This window comes from Nannobrachium achirus (assembly GCF_963921795.1).
Source record: "Nannobrachium achirus genome assembly, chromosome: 23".
Classification (NCBI taxonomy): Eukaryota; Metazoa; Chordata; class Actinopteri; order Myctophiformes; family Myctophidae; genus Nannobrachium; species Nannobrachium achirus.
Genome location: NC_137830.1, coordinates 50,651,383 through 50,665,553, shown reverse-complemented (window position 1 = coordinate 50,665,553; position 14,171 = coordinate 50,651,383). Strand labels below are relative to the sequence as shown.

At 43.9% G+C, this 14,171-nt stretch overlaps 1 protein-coding gene across 1 annotated transcript in view; it reads left to right on the top strand.

Moving 5' to 3' along the window:
- The window catches only part of LOC308308971 (uncharacterized protein), a gene marked incomplete at both ends in the record, with an annotated part of 72,366 nt that overhangs the window by 18,751 nt on the left and 39,444 nt on the right, over positions 1-14,171 (top strand). The window contains one exon of the mRNA XM_080754424.1: positions 7,734-8,020. Within this exon, the coding sequence (XP_080610550.1) occupies positions 7,734-8,020 (287 nt within the window). The remainder of the gene's footprint in view (positions 1-7,733; positions 8,021-14,171) is intronic.

The window sequence follows — 14,171 nt, the reverse complement described above, 5'->3', positions numbered from 1 at the left end:
ATTTGTCAAAAGAAAGGTTCTGTCTTCGTACATCAGTGACATCACTAGTGACATCATCACCAATGACAAAGCAAATTGGGGCTGCGATCGTTATCCACAACTTTCCAACATCCCATGGTGCATTGCGCAGAAGGCCAGCGGCATTTCCGGCGTCGCAGCCGAATGTGATCTACAAGCTCACAACGGTTGCATCTGTGACGCGACGCGAGCTTGTATGTCTGCTGTTAACCGGAAGTGTCCCGCAGATAATGCTACAGTAAAGTCTTGCGGAAACGGGTGGATAGACCTTATTCACACTGCGGCCATCTTGGATCACATGACCACATGGGGTGGCAGCCTGCATTACAAACCTTTGTAAACAATGGAGCGATGGTCCCAAAATATGAGTTCTGTTCAACCAATTTATTTTTACCAAATGGGCAGATGACAACATCGACATCCCAAAAAGGATTCAAAAGTACAAAGACTTGCTGCAGTATCTGTGCAGACTATAATGCTTGCTCTGCCATCATATTAACTTACTGTATCATGATGTTTGCATATTAATCAGGAACAATCTAACAACAAATGGTTAATATGATGGACGGTGGAGCAAGCACTGCACAGATAGCAAGTCTTTGTACACAGTACAACCTAACCTTGAATATTGTTACCATGGATGTAATCAATCCTGTTACTGTAGCGCTCTAATCCTTTTGGGGATGTTTATGTCAATTTGGTCAAAATAAATTGGTTGAATAGAACTCATCATCGCTCCACCCCATGTGGTCATGTGATCCAGGATGGCCGCGGTGTGAATACGGTCTATTGCTACATCTTAACACCATTGCTTTGCAATGGGGTGTGTGTGTGTGTGTGTGTGTGTGTGTGTGTGTGTGTAGAGAGAGAATATGTGTTGATGTTTGGCTGTGTTTACATAAATGTTAATGTTTATATGATGGTCAGTATGAGTGATTGTATTCAGGCTAACCATGCACACATACAAGCTTTCATGTTGTTCTGTTGCCTAGTATCCTGTGTGCTGTGTTTCTCCAACTGTACATACATCCTCTGTGATAAAAAAGGCCAGCTGAAGTGCTCCATCCTCCTGTACTTATAAGTAGCTATAATTTCTATAAACAATTAGTAGGGCGGGAGTGGCTTATTATTAGTGGCGTTTCCATAAAGCCACTTTTTGCGCATTAATGGCTTATTCGCTAAATCTTTTTATGAACACTTCAAAATGCGAATAAACTTTCATTATCCGCAAAATAAATTATCCGCTTGGAGGAGGATTTTGAGCCTTTATCGAATAAACTAAATGCGCATAAGTGAATGGAAACGGGTCAGACAATAAATGCGAATAAAATATGACGTTCTGGTCCATATCGTCCTCCTATAACACTTTCCCCCGCCGCTTAATTAACGTCCATTGTATAGCGTTAGCCCACAAAACAAACCGGTTGTTGCACACGGAGTGACCCTTCATCATCACACCGTGATGCGCGTGCCAAGTGGCCGTACAAGCTCACAGCAGATCGCATCTGCGACGCTGCAGGATGCAGTCTGCCCGGAGGACTCAACCGGGCGGCGGGGCGGCCGCCTCGGCTCGGGGACGCCACTCGGGGCGCCCCGGCCGGGGTCGCTTGCTCTGTGCTCCCGCCGGCTGCACTTTCTCCGCGGCGGTGCGACCGGCTCTGGGTCGGGATGCGTGTGTGCAGCGAGTCACAGCAGTGCCCTCACGTCTCTCACCTACCTGTCTGAGCCATTTCGCCTACCCTCAATTCTGCTGTCAGACTGTCCATGTTTGCAAATTATCTCTTTGTCATTTAAATATTATAGTGACTGTGACAGTGGTATCAAGTGAATCTAACAGTTTATTTGACATTTATTATTTACATCACATTTTATTCCTAAAAAATGGCAAAATAGTTTTTTATGCCTGTTGACAGGCAAGGTTGATTCTATAGGCTATTTAGGTCGGTGTAGCATATATCGACCTATATAGGCTAATAGCCTACATATATATTTTGTATAGCCTAATGTTAAAACAATATAGGCCTACAATACTGTTCATTTTACAATACTGTTCAATACTGCACCAAAGAATGTATAGTATCGGGACATGGATTAATTAATTATTTGGGCGCACCTGATTCCAATAGCTCTGTATTTATGTGATTACTATGGAGTGCATAGGATAGCCGTGTGTAGGTTTGACATGTAACACCACTGTCACAGTCACTATAATATTTAAATGACAAAGAGATAATATGAAAACATGGACAGTCTGACAGCAGAATTGAGGGTAGGCGAAATGGCTCAGACAGGTAGGTGAAAAGACTCTCCTCCAAGGCGAAAATGCCAGGCGAAAGGACCAAATGCGTGTAGGCGAATATGTTATAGGCGAATATGCCTGACACCGAAAAAATCAGCCCCCATCCCAGCTCTGTGCACTGTGTGCAAGGCAAGCCCGCGGGAAGTATTTACAGCACGTCGGTTAGGCGGACCCAGGCAGGATCTCCCAAGAATCGCATTTCACCAGTTTAATGGAAACGGGCTAAATTCGCTTTGTCTTAATGCGTATTTCTGATAATTCGCTTCCCTAATTCGAATAAGTTTATGGAAACATGGCTAATGTCAATGTTTTGTGCAATGTCTGCTTTATTGTAATCATTCTAATTAACTATTTATTTATTTATTTTCTCTGTTAAGAACTTTGCTTCATCTTCTGCTCTGTAAAGCGCTTTGAGCTGCATTTCATGTCATGAAAGGTGCTATACAAATAAAGTTTTATTATTATTATTATTATTATTATTATTATTACCCGTATTCTTTAGGCTGCTACTAAGTAGACTGGCTGCTACTTACTAATTATGTTTACTTTAGTCACAGGACCAGAGCATCATGCTGTTCAGTGCCATACACAATTGGCATAAAACCGGTATTTATGTCAGTGACCTGCCGGTCACAGATTCGCCCGGTTTGATATCATACCTGCCGATTTTTTATATTGGCCGATTCCGATTTCCATCCCTAGTTAGATCATAACATTATGGGAGGACCACATCGTAAGTTACATCATAACATTATGGGTGGACCACATCGTAAGTGGACCATAAGTTACACTATAACATTATTGCTGGTGGGAAAATATGTTGTTTTAGATATCTGTAGTGATAATATGGCCATAGCTATACTAACACTAGATGTAGTGATAATATGGCCATAGCTAACACTAGATGTAGTGATAATATGGCCATACCTATACTAACACTAGATGTAGTGATAATATGGCCATAGCTATACTAACACTAGATGTAGTGATAATATGGCCATAGCTATACTAACACTAGATGTAGTGATAATATGGCCATAGCTATACTAACACTAGATGTAGTGATAATATGGCCATACCTATACTAACACTAGATGTAGTGATAATATGGCCATAGCTATACTAACACTAGATGTAGTGATAATATGGCCATAGCTATACTAACACTAGATGTAGTAATAATATGGCCATAGCTAACACTAGATGCCAAAAAATTAAAAGATCCTGTGTTTGTGGTGTCTCCCCCCTTCCCCCGCCTCTCTGTTCGTCGTCTCCACACAGCAGTCACATCTCCTCTCCTATGAACACAAATTTGTTTCCGTAGCCTGTAGCCGCTGCCTGGAGTCTAATATGGGAGCGACATTGCATACTAATGTCTATGGCCCGCCTAGTATTTGACAGTCATATCACATTTCTGTGTGTGTGTGTGTGTGTGTGTGTGTGTGTGTGTGTGTGCGTGTGTGCGCGCGCGTGTGTGTGTGTAGGTTTCTCTTTGAAGGCTCTCAGGGTACAGTGTTGTACACAGGAGACTTCAGGTTCGCCAAAGGAGACGCTTCCAGGATAGAACTGTTGCATTCTGGGAGCAGGTGAGCTAGTGTGGCGGAGAGAGTTGCATCCCCAGCCTGAAGCCTCAAAAGTCTAGTATCTGCTCTCGTTCCATAGGGATATCCCTTTGGAGTGATGGTTAAGATATTGGACTTTCACGCGGGAGACCCGGGTTCGAAACCGGGTGGGGAGGTTCGGATCACCTCCGCTACACTAGTCTCTCTTTCTTTTTCTCATTACTTGTGCCAGCAGGGCGCATATAAGTACTACGTTCGGCTGCGTATGTATGTTGTTGTCTGCCTGTGATTAAGCCTGTAGCCCAATCAGGGACCAGCATTTCTGGCAACGTCATCATTAACAGCCAATGAGGGACCAGCATTCCTGCTGATGCCAGTGGTGATGCCAGTGGTGAGCACAGCTTATGATGCACTCTGCTGGTGCACAAGTAGGCCTTGTGCAACACCTGGACAGAGTTCTAGTTTGCCTTTGTTTCATTCAGCTTTTTCAAAGTGACCAACAGTCGCCACTCGGAACGTTATCGGTTGCATTTAACATGAATTTGTTCTATAAGCGCACATTTTACCCTCCTTTTATAATGGACGACTTACTTATCGGGCAAGTGGGCATGAATGACATTAAGGCTAAAAGGATAACGCAATACTTTACTAGTTATTCTGCCCTGATGCTGTGTATCTGTACAGTAGATACTAGTGAACTAAAATCCACATCTCCAAAAAACGTTGAAGAATGTCAGATTATATCTGTAAAAAGCCCAAGCCCAAAGTTTCCAAGGCCCTGTTTTAAACACACAAAACAATGTGTTGGCAGGGGGAGAAAGATCTGTGTCTGAAGCAGTTACTCTGTTACTTACTAGCTGAGGAAAGCATCACAGCTGCTACTGTACTTACTACTGTAGTTGCACTGTCACACCTGTTACAATTTAGGTCAGTGGTTCTCAACCTTTTCAGGACGCGACACCCAAAATAATCACATGACGAACAAAAAGAGTTGCATCTTGTACTGTAAAACAATGTTCTGTTGTGAAAATAGCAGCATGTAGATAGGCTATTTTCACAATTTCTGCCTCTAATATTTGACAATTCTTTTGCCAATGCTTTGTCATTTTAGAGGTATTAAAAAGTTCCTTAAATTGTCACTTTAGAAATGTGCAGATACCACTATACACTTAAACTTTATGTTGGTTTGTTTACTGTTGTTGAGTGAGAAAACAATGTTTCAACATTAAGTTAATCATCTGGGGACCCCCCAAAATAATCTGGGGGTCCCGATCCACAGGTTGAGCACTGGTTTAGATGATGATCAGAGCTTTGGACTGGGTTACATTTCTATCCATAATACCAGAAACAGCCACAAGAGGGAGTTATCCTTACAGGCTCAGTGTAGGAAAATCATAAAACATAAGAATACAATGAATGTATGGAAAATAACATTTATTAAACACATGTGAAGCCAGTAGCACACTACACATAGGCTACACTACACAGAAAATAGCTATCAGCGCTAGCCTAGCGTCCATTCTTCTCCGGTTCCGTGGTAAACAGTCCAGAGCTGGAGAAAGTTTGTCCATGGATAAAAGCTCAGACAGCTTGTTTGTAAAATACTAATCTGCACATTTTAACTGGTTATAGAACATGGAGTTGCCGAATCTTTATACTTTTTACAACTCCAATGGCTGGTTTTTAAAATTTGTTTCCGAAATGCAAACAGCAACAAGTGCCCACTGCGACAGCTCTACAGTGTATGCTCTGAACGACACAACGAGACGCCAAGCTGCGGTTCCAAATAAGGCAACTCTCGTCAGTACAATGAAACCACGCCCCCCCCTTGATACAACTCTATATTAAACAAACGTTAATATTAATTAGATATGCCAACGTCACGGCACACAAATGGTACACTGTGAGCTAATATTTAATGAGTGGCGCAAAATATTTCTTTTCTACCCTATAACTAGAAGTAGGCCTACACAGAAATAGCTACAGAGACAGCAGAAAGCTCTGAATCCCCAAGCCTATGGGCAAATTGAACCATATCACTGCTCCCTATTACAAGTGAATCATTGATATAATATATATTTATAGAAAAAGTGATTTTGTGTTTCATGGCCCTTTAAACATACAATACAGTTTCAGTTTGTTATTTGTAAAGGACTAGAATTTCGCCCGCCTTCGGCGGGCTCATCCTAGTGCTCACATGCACACACGCACAGCTGCTCCAAGCCATGTTGCCCACAAAAAGCACAGTAATGCTTCTCTCTCTGTGTGCGCGCTTCTGCACTGACTGTGCCTGTGAGGGGCACGTGCCTCTCTCTCTCTCTCTCTCTCTCTCTCTCTCTCCACGCGCGCTTCTGCACTGATAGTCTCTCGGAGGGGCTGCGCTCTCTAGGGGCTGTGTGTGTGTGTGTGTGTGTGTGTGTGTGTGTGTGTGTGTGTGTGTGTGGCTACGCCCCCCTCGGTTGAAATAGGATCCGCCGGTCCCATAGCTGGGAATGAGCCAATGGAGGGCGGTCACCATGGCGACGGGGGGCGAATGATAGCGTTAGGGGCGGTATTCCTTACGTCCTAGACGACTACCTATGAGTTGAAGTCGATGTAAAGGGGGCGTGAATGGGCTTGGAAGTGGGATGTGGCAATAGGAGGAATGTAATAATAGATTGTTTACTAAAAGAGGTGGTGCCACAGTTTGTACTTTTTCTGTTTTGTATGTGTCTATGGAGTTAACTTTACTCTAACAGACCCCCAGGTGTGGTTATAATATGTTTTGTATGTGTCTATGGAGTTAACTTTACTCTAACAGACCCCCAGGTGTGGTTATAATATGTTTTGTATGTGTCTATGGAGTTACTCTAACAGACCCCCAGGTGTGGTTATAATATGTTTTGTATGTGTCTATGGAGTTACTCTAACAGACCCCCAGGTGTGGTTATAATATGTTTTGTATGTGTCTATGGAGTTACTCTAACAGACCCCCAGGTGTGGTTATAATATGTTTTGTATGTGTCTATGGAGTTACTCTAACAGACCCCCAGGTGTGGTTATAATATGTTTTGTATGTGTCTATGGAGTTACTCTAACAGACCCCCAGGTGTGGTTATAATATGTTTTGTATGTGTCTATGGAGTTAACATTACTCTACTAGACCACCGGGTGCTGTTATAATGTACACATTTGCCTTCCCTGTGTATTTTTGGTTTCTTTCTGAAAGCTGAAAGCCTCTGAGTCAAAAGGACCGGTCGAAAAACACTGATTTAATGACATCATAGAATCAACCCCTCCCCTAATTACCATTCACCCAACACTGTGGGTGTGGCTAACTTCAGTTGGGTCACCACCCACCATGACAACCAGGCATACTTAATGAACTGGTGGGTGTGGCCACATAAAAACCAAATTTTAACTCTTTCTGTACACTTTTTAGGAAAATAATCCTCCTCCTATTATAATCATAATACCTGATAATCATGTTTTAGCGGAGAAAAAAATCATAACACTGCATCTTTAAACGTTTTTTTTTTAGGGCTGGGATGCGATTCAAAAAAATTATCGAATTAATTACAGGCTTTGTAATTAATTAATCGCAATTAATCGCATTTTAATCGCATATTAATATTTGACCCGAGAAGCATTTTTTTTTTCAAGTAAAACACATTTTGTTGTATGAGTGAATCAACGAGTGAGTTTTTGAAATCTAAATTTCGCATCCACTGGGCCAAGCAAAGCGCTCTGATCGGCTACTTCTCCCTTTGCGTTTGTTGTCTCTTCTTGGTTGGTGCATCGCTATGATTAATTAATCGCAATTAATCAGTTTCTCAGCCCTAGTGTTTTTATGTCTCTCTCTTTCGTCCAATCAGGCGTCATCGGATCAGGACACGCCCACGACTTCCACACTCGTCGACCGGGAGCAAGGAGGTCCCGCCTCTTTCGACGGGCGGCGTCAGAGGGAGGAGGAGATGATTGGCAGCCAGAGCGTCCAATCGGAGGAGGAGGAGGAGCTGCAGGGGTCTCAGGAGTCGTCGGACTTTGACATCCCGTGCTCGCCCGGGTCCCAAGCCCCGCCCATACAGGAACTGGCCCAGTTCTACAGGAAGCTGGCGTCCGGAGAGGAAGTGGTCACCAGGAGAGGAAGTCAGGGTTCCATGTGAGGTGTGGGGACCCCCCTCAGAGACCCCTGTGGGGGTCCTTGAGGGGGTCCAGGGGGTCCAACGTTAAATGTGTTCATTTAGCATCACAACCCGGAATTGTGTAATACTTTAGATATTAAAAGATAGCAGACATACAAGCTCGCAGCGCGGCACCGAGTGCCGCGCTGCAAGCTTGTAGATCTGCAATTTTTGGAAAAATCTGGAAAATGTGTGCAAATCTTTTTTCAAAGCAGAATTTTGTAACTCAAATCTCTGCTTCTGGGGGGTCCCTTCAACAACATATTCTGAGATGGGGGTCCACGGCTAAATACATGTAATTTTGGGGGTCCTTGATATGAAAAGGTTTGAGAACCACTGAGTTAGAAGAAGGATTTAGAAGACATTTATAGAATCGGGTAAAAAATATTCAAAGACTTTGCACACATTTTTCAAGATTTTTCAAAAATAGCAGATCTGAGCTTGTAGATCTGCTGTTTTTATAATAGTTAAAGCATGAAAGTAATGCGTTTGTTCCAGGTTAACCCATTAAGTCCTGGAACTCATCTTTAGATCTTAACCACTTTAATCATTATTTTATTCTTTGGCTATTCAAAAGTACCAGATGTACAAGCTCATAGCGCAGCACTCAGTGAGCTACTACATCTGCTATTTTTGAAAAATATCCTGAACATTTGTGCAAATCTTTAAAATCTTTTCAAATCAATCTTTTGCCGCTCAAATGTTTGCTTCTAGGCAAAATCTTTTCAGATGGGGGTCCACAGCCAAATGCATATCATTCCGGGGGTCCTTGACATGAAAAGGTTTGAGAAACATAATTATTATTATGTTTTTCAATAACCTTTATATTTAGAACACAAGTGTAGATTGGGCCTCAGTGGTTAAACGGACTGTAATGCTAAATTAAAGGAGTAGTTCACGCCAAAAAAGTATTTTTCCTATCAGTTCCTCAAGCCACGAAGCCTTGAATTAATTCAAGAGTATTTAGTTTTCCTTACATTCCTGAATCTGAGACAGTAATCTGACGACAGCTCATCTGTCAATAGGAGACTCTTTGAGACTCTGTCCCTCCTCAAACTATGGACCCTAACCCTATGTGACAGAAAATGAACATTTATTTTGGTGAACTACTCCTTTAACCTTATTATGTAATGCCCCCCATTTGATATGTTTGTGTTTAAAATGTTCCGTCAGAGTTTGTGTCAGAGTTTTGACAGTCAAATGTTTACACAAACAGCCAGAGTTCTCTGGAAGAATCAGGCGTTTCTATATAGAATGTTTCATGTTTAAGGTCATGGTTTTGGAGTAACTGACCAATCAGAAGAGCAGTAAAAGCTGATGACATCACAGACTATCTTGATGATTCATTGTCTTGATAATTGTGACGTTTTCTTTTCCGTGTATTTGTATACTGTATATATTTACTGTATATTTTGTATTTGTATACTGTATATATTCACTGTATATTTTGTATTTGTTAACATGTTATTGACATTCTAGATAAGGAGTGAAATAAAGACATTGTTCATTGAGTGATGGACGTCCCTCATTTAAACATAATGCTTCACTTTGATGTCGACTGGTAAGTGTTCATTTTCTCCTTATTTTCTTGTTGACATATTTTATTGCCTTTTATAATTTTTTTTAAAAAGAGAGAAATTAGACGTTTACCCTGGACCCATACTAGTGAAAATAGCAGATCTACAACCTCCACCCACCTCTACCCACCTTCACCCACTTTCAGCTTGAGCTGCAACAGCCTGGTTTAAATGAGCTGAAAAGCATAACGTTTTGCCTTTTAAACTAATAAAGTCTGTTCAGAATTCCTGCAGGGAAAACCTGGTTTCAGCTTTAGGTGCCCTCCACACTAGGCGTGGTCACCGCCTCCTAGCAATTCATTTTCAATGAGAGGCGGGGGGGCTATTTTGGCCGCGCAGCGAAGTTTTGGGGCGGCGAGGAGAGCGGGCGCGGTCCCAGGAAATCCCCGTGAGCGTGCTTTTTTGTGCATGCGTACGCGGGCGGTGAGAGATGGATTGTGTTCATCTTTGTGAAATACCGCTTGGCGTTTAGTCACTGAGCGAGTGTGTTTGTGTCTCACCACGGTGCGGCCACTGCTGATCCTAGCGGCAGCCCCGACGGAAACCGCCTGTAGTGTGGAGGGCACCTTACACCGACCGCTGAGGTGATCAATCGATCATGTCTCCACGCAGGAGAGAAACATGCCATTCATAAACACCTCAACACTTAGGGCTCATACTGTACATACACATGCACACTGAAATGAGCAGATCTACAAGTTCACAGCACGTTGCTGACGCCACAAGAGGTGAGCTTGTAGATCAGCTATTTCCGGTCCCTGAAGCTATTATGCAACAGACTGTCCTGGAACGACTCTTCCATATCCTCACCTGTACACACACGAGAGCACGCGTGCACACACACACACACACACACACACACACACACACACACACACACCTGTACACACACCTGTTTACTGTAAGTCACATGACTTCAGGAACTCTCTCTGCACAAACCACTCCTCCTCTTCGAGGCAAAAAGTTTCTGTTCTTTGTTCTTTCAGTTGTTTTCACAGTAGGAGACAGAGAGACAGAGACACACAGAGAGAGAGAGGTGTGGAACACGACGCACACAGACAGAAGACGGACATTTTGCTGTTAAAACTTTGTGAACAGAGTGAGTAGAAATGTAGGCCCATTTATTTCTATTTTTAGAACCTCACTAATACAGTAGGTTCATGTAAAGTTACAATAATAATAATAAAAGTAGTAAATGCCAGACGTTTTGATCTTGTAGAGCGACTATTTTGAAAATGTATGTATCTAATATTATTTATCAGATGTATACTTCATGGTACCACAGTGTCGCGTACTGAAATGAGCGGGGACGGGTCTCCATTCCGATCTCCAGGTTAGCATTCACCAGCGTTGGCAGGTTAGCATTCACCAGTGTTAGTTTTACTGAGTTTAGGGTTAGGGTTATGTTTAGGGTTAGGTTTAGGGGGTCGGAATGAGCAGATCTACAAGTTCACAGAACATCGCTGACGCCATATGAGGTGAGCTTGTAGATCTGCTATTTCCGGTCCATGAAACCTTTATGCAACAGAGTGGCCCTCTAGTCATCAGCAGAGAGAGTGTGTGTGTGTGTGTGTGTGCGTGTGTGCGTGTGTGCGTGTGTGCGTGCGTGTGTGCGTGTGTTGCGTGCGTGCGTGCGTAGGTGTGTGCGTGTGCGCGCGTGTGCGTGTCGGACAGGAGTACAAGTGCACCAGTTGCCCGAAAATCTGCCTGTCAAAGATCGGCTTGTTTTCACATCAACGTGCCTGCCTCAAAGCAAAGCAAAAGGACCCAAAACTCTAAACTCCTCCTATGATCTTCGCAAGCGAAGAACCAGCCATTGTGTGTGTGTGTGTGTGTGTGTGTGTGTGTGTGTGTGTGTGTGTGTGTGTGTGTGTGTGTGTGTGTGTGTGTGTGTGTGTGTGTGTGTGTGTGTGTGTGTGTGTGTGTGTGTCAGGGAGTGGCTCAGTTTGTTCAGACTCCATTTTGTCAGAACACAGAGCTACGACGATGCGATAGAGGTTTATCATTCTCAACCTGTGGGTCGGGACCCCCAGATGATTAGCTTAATGTGCAACATTGTTTTCTCACTCAACAGTAAACAACCCAACATAAAGTTTAAGTGTATAGAGGGTATCTGCCTTCCTCTAAAATGACAAATTAAACATCGGCCAAATTGTCAAAATAGAACCAGAAATTGTGAAAATAGCAGATGTACAACCGTGTTATACAAAATGTAATGCCTCAACTTTTTGTGTCAGGGTGTGTGTGGGGGTGGGGGGGGGTCCCCAGTTAAAATATGATTATTTTGGGGATTGCGGCCTGAAAATGTTAAGAACCACTGGTGTAGATGTATTGATGTTGCCGTCATTAGAACACGGAAGGTTCCCGGTTCGATCCCGGGCTCCCCCAGAGTTAGTGTGGAACCAACTGCTCCTGATGAGCAGCCTGGGGAACCACATCTCGTTTATTCCCATATATGGAGATATGGAGATCCCTGTGATGCCAGGGGGACCAAATCCCTTTTATGCCCATATATGGAGATCCCTGATGTCATCAATATTAAGCCCATATCTGTGATGGATCTCCATATATGGGTACCAGGGGTCTCCATATATGGGTAACTGGTCTGATATAATCACCGGGCCAGATGGCCAAGACATGGCGCGACCTTGCAATCCCTTTTACGTCCATATATGGAGATACCTGTCTGTAGAACCAGCCACACAGATATGGGCTGTCTTTGCCATCTGTCTTGGCCATATATGGATTCTGTTAGTGTGGTATGTGGCCGATGTGGCCTCCATATATGGGCATTCCCTTATGAAGTCCTGTTAAGATATGGACTTAATATTGATGACATCAGGGAACTCCATATATGGGAATGAAAAGGGATTCTGTTAGTGTGATTCCCCTGACATCACAGTGATGTCAGAGCGTGATGTCAGAGCGTCAAACCCATAGACTGTAAAAAGGTGTACACAGACGGACGGAGACAAGATGTGCCGTTTCTCATACTAAACAATAAAACAGTTGAAAAGGGAACATAACGAATACAGTTGGTTCTGCATTGTGTAAACCAACCCATTCTCACTCCCTTTGCTTCACCCTCCCGACGCCGTGTCTTTCTTTCCTTTACCCCTGTGAAGTTTTGGGAGTGACTATTGCGTCTAGGGTGCGACGGAGACGGAGAGTTTTTGGACGAGACAGAGTCTTAGTACGCATGCGCCAACATGTGTTTACTGGAAGATTTTTCACTGACGGCCGTCACGGGGAATCGAACCCCGGTTGTATCTCCATGCTCTACCGACTGAGCTAACGAGAGTGACTGGGAAGTACCTTTTTTTTTGTGCATTTATCTTTGACAAAACGTGAAATGATAACGTAGTCCCTTCTTTGAGCCACATTCGGAGGCGGAAGCAGTCCCCTGGTCAAGATTTACTATTCTGTCCATAACGGCACGTAATTCGGTAACGCGGCTGAGTCGGCTCATGCGGCGTTCCCACCGCTCGTCGCGGCAACTCGGCTCGCTATCGCTCGCCTCGGTGGCGACTCACGGGGGTCATCGCCGCCTGAGACGGCACCGCTCCGTCGTTTATAGTGGCGTGAACGGTAGCGACGGGTGGCTGGTAAACCAAGAAGCCTTCAGAGCGTATCGAATCCCGCATCAGGAACTACTTTTTTTTCTTTCTTCTTAGACCACCCAATGCGTCTAACCCTTGAGACATTAGGCAATCCGTCCGCGTCTATGGTGAGAAGCATTCGGTATTTAAGATCGCGTCGGTTGTATGACGCAATAGGGGTGAGAACCTGTTGTGTAAACAGAGCTGTGTTGCATCATCATCACACCCAGGAGCTCTGGGCACACTGCCATGTTACTGCAGTCACGCTGTAGTTGGAGCTGTGTGTGTGTGTGTGTGTGTGTGTGTGTGTGTGTGTGTGTGTGTGTGTGTGTGTGTGTGTGTGTGTGTGTGTGTGTGTGTGTGTGTGTGCATAAAGCATGGTGTAGAGAGATATGTATCTGTCTTTATTGTCTTGTTAGAACTTGTTTGGCAGAAACCAGAGTGGAAAAAAAACTCTCTCTGTCTTCAGGTTCAGGTGAGGTACAGAGACACACCTCGACCTCGTCTGTCTGTCTGTCTGTCTGTCTGTCTGTCTGTCTGTCTGTCTGTCTGTCTGTCTGTCTGTCTAGTCCTGCAGGCCTGTGTGGACCAGACCAGACCAGACCAGGGCCAGAGCCCAGGCCAGGCTCGGGCGATTCTTTATTCACCAACGGGCTCAGATCATTTTGCTGTGCATTTCCCCCTAGAGCATGACGTCTCAGTGTGCGCAGCTAGAATGGAGGGGGTGTGGGAGGCAGCACTCCAGGCTATGGGTTCTCTCACGTATCTATAGCAACACTGAAACCACTAGCTCTCATTGGATTATAGACAATGAGCTGGCCACAATGAGACAAGGGTTTTTCTAGGCACTAGAAAAGACTGTCACACATAAACTCTTTGTGTGACTTAACTTAAAGGCATGTCCATAATGTCTCTGACCGCTGGACTTTTCATCTGAAAGGTTCGGTTCAAAT